Below are 8,874 nucleotides of genomic sequence, written 5' to 3'. Positions count from 1 at the left end.
AGAAGAAGAAGAAGAAGAAGAATACGAAATTCGAGTTCAGTGAAAAAAAAAAAAAACAAGAAAACAAAAAACAATAAAAAGAAGTGTTTCAACAAAGTCAAAACTTATTCAACGATATGAGTGAATCAGTGATTATATCAAACTTTTTTCTTCGGTAGAATAACAACTGTAATACATTAATATGAGGAAAGTGTTACGTTCGTTTACTTCTTAACCTAATTGAAATTTTGGCGTGTTATGAAAAGAGGGATGGAAAGAAATCGAGAGAAGAAGCAGAAGGCATGCGAAGAGGAAGAAGAGGAACGAAAACGTACGATATCGAGATGTCCTCCTTAATCGTTCAAGAAATATCGACGTGTTTCGAGTGAATTGTTTTTTTTTCGGGAAGATCACCGATCTTTCATCACCGCACCATTCATCACCATCAACATTACTACCACCATAAAAAAATTAAATAAATAAAAAAAGGAACAAGAAAAGACAAGAACGGAAAATCGTTATCATTTTTTTTTCAATTCTCGTCGAAAGAATTCAATTCTCATCGTCTTAGAAGAGGTCGATGAACTCTCAAAAAATACTTTCACTATCTTTCTTTTTTATCAACGAAACTCTACTAAACGATTAAATATCGAAGTTTAAGAATACCTTTCATTCAGGAGACAACGATAATATAGAAACTTATTTTATCAAAGACTGCCATGATTTAGAAAATGTAGTAAGAGATAGAATCACTCATAGTGAGAAGTTATGCGAGTTCTGTGTTTCGATAAGAAGAAAATCTTTAAGAGACTTTACGTGGAATCAACGAACAAGAGTGCTGTGGATGAAAGGCTAGGATGAAATGATACAAGTAGTTTGTTTGAAGAAAGAGGACCGGAGGATACAAAAAGTGAGCGAGAAAGAGACAAAGAGATACACATACCACATACACATACATATAACAACATACATATATACATACATACATACATATATACATACATACATACATATATACATACATACATACATATATACATACATACATACATATATACATACATATATACATATATACATATATATATGTATGTATGTATAAAGACGAAAGGAAATAACTCGAGAAGAGAAGAATATCCAAGGACTGTTTGATTTTTCTTCTCTTTTTTTTAACTTTATCTTTTTCTCTTTCTATCTCTATCTCCGTCTCTCTCTTTCTCTCTCTTTTTCTCTCTTTTTCTCTCTCTCTTTTTTCCCTCCTTCTCTTTACAATGACTTTTATTTTCTCTCGCTGAAATTTCTTCGAAAAATTTTTCAAAGAACAACATTTTCTCCTTTAGTCCTTTGACTATAGTTTTGAAATAAAGGAGTCGGACGATGTGTTCTGGCTCGAGCGTCGCCGTAAGGAGACTCATTTACAGGAATAGAAAGAAATGAAGTTATCAGTGTCGGCTTACAGAGCTCAGGCCAGTGCTCATAAAAAAATTCTTTCGAATTATCAACAACAACTTAGTTACGGTGCTACCAATCAAGCATCCTCGAGCCGGACCCCTTCGGACCCCGCTGCGGTCCTGTCTGGCCTCAAGGTAAGCGTTTTTTTTTTGTGCTCTTTATACACTTCTTTTCTTTTCCTTCTATTATCTTATACTTATTATTTCTAATGTTAACGTGCAACGATTCAGAGCCATCATAAAACTGGCCTGAGATAAACCTTTATACGTCACATCATTCATCGACTCTCTCGATCATTATACTCAAAAAGAGTACGTTGAAAAGTAACGAATATCATGATCATTATCATAATTGATCATTTCTTTTCTCTTTTCTATGGATGCAGCTCTGAATGTACCAATTAGGAGTACGCGATCTTAGAAAATGTCACAAAGACAACCAGTGGTTCGTATATCGCTCCCCGTAAGTGTCAAATGTCCAATTTCGAAAGTGTCGAATTTTCTCTGACATTTATCGTTCTTCTGTGTCAGTATAGACGGTGCAAGTTTTTTTCTTCGTTTCTTATTTGTTTTTTTTTTTATTATTCTTGTTTTTGCTTTCATTCTCATTGTTCGTATCCTCATCGTTATTTAGTTATATATTCCTATGTTATAATTAGTATAATCTCTTATCGTTATCAATAGTATCGATTAATATAGCACGAATTTTTATAATTAATCTATTCCATTAATCAAATGCTCGATGAGATATGGCTGTCAGACCCAATCGATGTACGATATATTTTTTTCTTACTTGTAGTTCTTTTCTTTTTTTTTTTGTATTTGTACCGGAATGTATAATTCATCGTCGACGTTTCGTTCGTCTTTTATTTGTTTTTTTTTTTCGTTTTTTCCTCTTCTCTGTTTCGTTCGAATAAGAAATCTCGATGGATAGATAGATGGCTCGTTATCGTTTAAACGTTTCCTTTCAATTGAAATATTCTCCTCTTTTGATCTTTCCTGACGAGTAAATATTTGACAATAAGTTACTCACAGTGTATATATATATATAATATTGTTATATATTATATATATATTGTATTGTTTTATATATATATACCTATATTTAAATGTACATAACTTTTTTAAAAAGAATATTCACAAATTTTATCATTATTATTTTCATTTGATATTTCATTTACTATCACACTTACTGTTGCTCGATCAACGTTTACTCTGAACATGTTTTAAGGTAATGGCACCAATAATTTCATTTCATTAAATTATATTAACGGATATACCTATTCGTGTAAGTAGATCTATTGATGAATTTCGAACGTTGATATATATAATATATAATATTTAGTGCGTCAAACCAGTGGATGATAGTCGTCATTTAGTGGATCCATTCGAAGTTTAAAGAAAAGAAGAAAACCAGACGAATATGCTTATTTCATAAAGTTCGTTGAAAATTTTTGAAGAAGTCTTTTATCTGAACTTTTCTTCTTTCTTTTCACTTCCGAACAAGAAAGTTTTACCAACGATCCATTACACACGGTAGAACTATGACACCGTTATATTCGAAATTTGTATTTCTGACCTCAAAGACAAGACATAGGTACTTCTTGAACTCACCATGACGTTGATGTAAATTCTACAAAAGCTTGCTTACATATCTATCTCGAAAGCGTACTTATGATTATTTAAACGTTTCAAAGATATCGAATAATGGTTCTGTCGTTTACCATTTGTTCAAACACGTCAAACACGGTTGAATAAATATAATCGGTTATAGGAAATTGTGGGAAAATCGATTTTACGAAATATGCCTTAAATGTTACGACGTTTCGTTCCTTTGACAACATTTTCGTAATAATATTTTTATTAGACGAGTTCCTTCGAGATTTTTCAGTTATTATTTTAAAGTAAAATAATTGTTTTTTTCATTTTTTATCTCGAAATGAATTTTCATCGATCGCAACCGATTTATTTCGATCTTATGTTGCTCTGTAAAATTTCAATAATAATATTTGAAAATAAATTTTTATGAAATTTAATATTACCTGTATAACATCGATGTAACATAACATTTTTTCTAATAATAATATTCGAAAAAAAATACATCTGAAATGTTTCAATTATTTTTATCTCGAATTTTTTTCTTTTTTTTTTTTTTCAAAATCGATTTTCTGCCTTTGTCATAACCGATTTATTTCGATTTAATGAAGCATTTGACACTTCTCAATAGCTCTTTAAATAATAAAACGTCGTTAGAAAGTTCTTGAAATATCATAAAGAGAAAGTTCGAAGATGAACATGTGGAACTAAAGTCATTAAATGATCCGTTTAGTGACCTCCAATTATTTCTGATTGCTTCGAACACTCCGAAATGAAGTGCTCCTGTGGAGCAAGTTACTGTGTTTCGAGTGACATGATCGATACTACTTTAATTAGGCGTCTATGTTACCACGTTGAAAACGACGTATATAACGCCTTCATTAAAACATTCATTCTCACAAAGAAGCTGAGCTTTTCCTTTACTGTCATTTCTCTCATCCTTTGTCGTCACATTCTAAATTCTAATTTATAGTATCTTTAATGAGAATTTATTAGTCAACGATCAAGTATATTAGGTGTCCAATTATTCTGTCAGATTTTTATTACGATTATAATTTTCTCGTATATGTTACATACAAGATGTTATAGACTTAAATAGGAATAATAATTCCAATTTTTAATGCGTTTATTTTTTATTAGAAAGTGTTTGGTTTTTAAAGTTTTTATCTCATATACGTATATACGTGTATACGTATACAAAGTATATATTCGAATAGAAAAAACACTTAAAGTTTTTAATTTGCTTATATCTTGTAAAAACTTATAATTAAAACAACGTTCTATTCCATAAATATACGTAGATATATATGTAGTATACAAGATGAAATATTTAAATGGTAACAACCTTTAAAGTTTTTAATTTGTTTATATCTTATAAAAACTCGTAATTAAAACAATGTTCCATTCCATAAATATACGTAGGTATATATGTAGCATAAAAGATTAAATATTTAAATAGCTACAACACATACATTTTTTAATTTTCTTATATTTTATAAAAAATATTATAATTTAAAAATCTTATATTACATACATATCTGTGTACATACATATTTATGAATGAAATACATTCAAATAGTAAAACATCGAAATCTCTTACTTTACTAATTTATAATAAAGAAATGATAGTTTAAAAAAAATATAAGTATGATATTTCGTTAAAATCACATTTTGTTAAAATTACATCACGTTCGTCGATAAATAATATGGAATATATAACTTATATTAATTACATAAATTTCCATAAAAAATTTTCGCCATTTATAAGTATGTAAAAATAAATGGGACGGAAGGAGAATAGGATTAAATACACAATTCTAAAAGGACGTCGTTATTAAAAGGATCATTTTGGCGTGATCCATTTTGGTAGTCGTTTATCATCGAGAAGTGTCACTCCATGAATATCGAATACCAAGCTTTTCTAATCGACTATCGTAAAGCCAGAGTGTCCGTCGATAATATGCCGTTTTCCCTTTTATTTATTATCTAACGTTTAGCCCAATTTTTCGTCGATTATTTAACAGTCATTTATCATGTTGATCATGTGATTTAACGTTGATCGATCGAATTTATCAACACTATTCTCTTTTGTATTTTGATTTGTCTCTCTTAAATTCAATTATATTTTTTCGTATGTAGAAAATTTATAATTGCATTTCGAAAAAAAAATTTTTTTTTTACTCGTAACGATAAAAAGAAGAATAAGAACAAGAATAAGAACAAGAAGAAGAAGAAGAAGAAAAATAAAAAAATAGCTTGTTAAGCTTGGACGATTTATCGATTTTTCATGGCCGACATATTTATAGTAACCTTTCAAGTATATAAAAATATAAGCAAGGAAATATATTCCTTTCGTACGATTAACATAAAAATATGAAAAAATATACTATTCTAGAAATAAATATGAAAAAAATATATAATTTTAGAAATAAATATAGAAAAAATATAATGTATGTAAAAGATAGATGAAGCATTAAAAATTTCATATTTCTACGATTAAAATGCAGAAAAATCAAACATAACTTACGAGAATATTACGTAAAGATAATATACATATATATTATAAATGCAAAAATACTTGAGTGAAATGTTTTTCGTTTCCAATATATTTTATAGTATATAACAAACGATATAATATTTTCATTTAATTCGATATGATAATTATCGGATTATTTCTATAAATCCGGCGTACTCTTATAATTTTGACCTCTTAATCATATATGCGTATATGTATACGAAATAGACTATCGGAAGAGAGAATCTCTGTTGAGCTTTAACTGGAAGTGACATAATTCGAATGTGAGAGAGAGAGAGAGAGAGAGAGAGAGAGAGAGAGTATATGGATTAGGTTGCTATGCCAAACATTCTGTCAGAATCTGTGCAGAGAGTAGATCCTATTCCCAGCGTATGTATAGTGCTTCACGAGACACTAACCGATGCTTCTTCGTTCGCGTTCGAATAAGAGAGAGTAGTATTGCATAGCTATTATTACAATGTCGTTGAAAAGTTGTAAACACGTTAGGAACATTCTCGCAATCTTTTGTTCTATGTCGAGAGCAAACTACTTCAATTTCGACGTTTAGAAAGGTGAATATCTATCTATCTAACTCGTCTCTTATATGATCTAGAGAATGTAAATTTCTTTTTAATGTATGATATTTCTTTTTCGTTATTATTCTTTTGTTAATAACAGTTTTTTTTTTCGAATGAAGGGATCCAATTTCAGAGCTTTTCACGTTTATACATTTTGTATCTCATATGATTCAGTACGTTTGAATCACTATAATCTGAAAAAAAATTCAGAGAGAGAGAGAGAGAGAGAGAGAGAGAGAGAGAGAGAGAGAGAGGAGAGATATTCTCTCTCGAGGGAGATCAAGCTTTATATTGGACAATATTGAACGTATGATTAAAGTTTGAAACGAATTTATGAGAAACTTCTCTACTAAAATCAAATCAAGTCAAATCAAATCAGATCGAATCGAATCGAATTCAAGACCAATGAAAAAAGCTGTTGCTTTTTAAACGGGCAAGTGATGCAAGGTTTTACTCATAATGTCGTAATAAAGCTTAAAACCTATTTTAATAGGTGACATCCTAGTAATTTGTGTAGGGGTACTCCTATTGAAAAGCAGAGCGCAGAAAGGGATGACAGAAACTTTCTATTTTCTCCAAAACTTGTGCGTCAGTTTCGGTGGTGAGAAAAGGGCACTGTTCCAGAAACTGAATTTATTATAAAGACCTAACGATGTAACGTATAATATTCAATATGGTTGCAACAGTATAGTATATAGGGATAGACCATGTAAATTAGAGCAGGATAATATCCTAATTATTTATTAATATATTAACTATATATATAAATAAATATATATATATATATATTGTATATATATATACACACATACATACGTATATATATATTATATATATATTATATATATAAGCAGCAATTTTAAATAAATCAATAAATTTATAATTTTGTTTTTAAATATAAAAGATTCAAATCAATTTATTTATCATACATACCTTTTTACCATGAAATTTTATTCTTACTGATAACGATGTTATATAACGGAATATAAGTATACTTTTAATCTTTTAAATGAAATAAAAAAAGAAAAGAAAATCTTGAAAAAAGTTTTATATAAAGTCTGCAAAATTGAAGATAATATTTCTCAAGATATTATAGTATCTGCGAATTAATTTTTTCACAGTAATTCCTCTCAGTTACTTTTTATAGTAAATTTTTTGCTTAAGAATTCTTTGTTAATTCTTTTCAATATCAGAATAAGAAGATATTTTTAAAGTATTCGTTCAATAATTTCAATAATTTCATATTTGTTAATTAATCATATCATAGTACGCAGTAATTAATTTCGTTCATTTAAGCATATTTCAAATTAAGATACTTTCTAGATACTTTCTAAACATTCCAGTTATATTTCTTAGATGAAAACGTTTAACAAGCAATATCGAAGGATTTTATAGGCCAAAGTGTGTACTATGTTTGAAAACACTTAATGCCCTTTGATATTTCGATCGAAAAATGAAAATTAGGGTCAAAGCAATTCCAGTAGGTAGATTCGATGCGTGTATATGAGGTAGAATGTTTGGTTCTGGAAAATTTCTTTTCCTCGCATATATCGATATACCTAGGTGTTCTTACATAGTCCTGGAAAGTTTCGTTCCAACCCGATAAGTGGTGGTATAGTCACTAGTACTAATGTAGTAGTAGTAGTACTAGTGTAGTAGTAGTAGTTAGTAGTAACAGTGTTCTTAGTCCTACGGATACATACGTACACATATATACGTATACATACACGTGCATCTTATACATAGAAGATCTAACACGTTTCCTTGCGAATTGGTTCGATCATTGTCACGAATGTCCACATATGTTGAAAAGCATGTATTAGTCGTGAAACGAGCCTAGAAACGCGCCAGGGAATTATACATCTTGGGGGATGTGCCGTTCTCACGTAGAGGAAATATTGACTGGCTAGATTATTGGTCTCTAGCGACGAACTCGTTCTCTCTTTACTTTCTAAGCGTTCGTTAAATAGCTCAAGCCGTCGTTATTTCGAGGAGGTAGAAAACCTAGAGGAAGTTGAGAAAGAAAGTACAAAAAGAGAATATTAGGGGAATTGCCGATTGTAGCCAAAATGTTTTGAAAATAAAAGATAAAAGAAATAACGAATTGCCTTCGAAGCATTAAAGTGTCGATTACGAAAAGTGAAAAGCAGAAAATAATTAGCATATGCGGCTTTTCCTTTGACGAAAAATTTTATTTAACAAGTACATGAAATGTTCTCAACTGCTTTGAAAAAAGAATGTTAAATATATTTACGTGTTAAAAATATTTACGAATGAGAGGGAAACGAATCGTCGTCAGTTTAAAATGTTGGTTAAAGAGCCTGAAACTTCGCGATTAATTGACAAATATAATAATTCTATCAGAAACTATATTCGACGATTAACAGAACGCTTAGGTATTAAAAATGTGTGGGCGAATGAAAAAAAAAATAAATAAATAAAATAAAATAAAAGAAAATAAAAGAAAAAGAAAAAGGAAATATCTCCCTAAGGGTCAAAGTATTTGTAATATCGACAAAACTTTGAGATTAATTAGGAAATATGACAATTAATAAAAAAGCTTATTTAACGATTAAGAAGTTGAAATTTGTCAGAAAAAGTCTTTGGTAATGAAACACTAATGGTGATCTTGTGTTGACTTTTATACGTTAATTATATGGCTAAGTGTCTCTCTCTTTCTCTTTTTTTCTTTTGGAAGATGAGTTATGAGAGAGAGAGAGAGAGAGAGAGAGAGAGAGAGAGAGAGAGAGAGAGA

The 8,874-nt window shown here is 29.5% G+C and overlaps 1 protein-coding gene across 10 annotated transcripts in view; it reads left to right on the top strand.

The window, feature by feature from the left end:
- The window catches only part of LOC122629901, an 85,861-nt gene that overhangs the window by 4,184 nt on the left and 72,803 nt on the right, over positions 1-8,874 (top strand). For 2 of the 10 annotated variants that reach the window (XM_043813780.1, XM_043813773.1), the window contains exons 1-2: positions 39-889; positions 1,320-1,565. In XM_043813780.1, the coding sequence (XP_043669715.1) occupies positions 1,413-1,565 (153 nt within the window). In that variant the 5' untranslated portion in view covers positions 39-889; positions 1,320-1,412. Of the gene's footprint in view, positions 1-38; positions 890-1,319; positions 1,566-1,816; positions 1,894-8,874 lie in introns of those variants that run through there. The other 8 variants (XM_043813776.1, XM_043813779.1, XM_043813775.1 and 5 more) reach the window with 8 other exon arrangements.

Source organism: Vespula pensylvanica, chromosome 6 (genome assembly GCF_014466175.1).
Source record: "Vespula pensylvanica isolate Volc-1 chromosome 6, ASM1446617v1, whole genome shotgun sequence".
Taxonomy (NCBI): domain Eukaryota; kingdom Metazoa; phylum Arthropoda; class Insecta; order Hymenoptera; family Vespidae; genus Vespula; species Vespula pensylvanica.
This window is presented reverse-complemented; position numbering and strand designations above follow the sequence as displayed.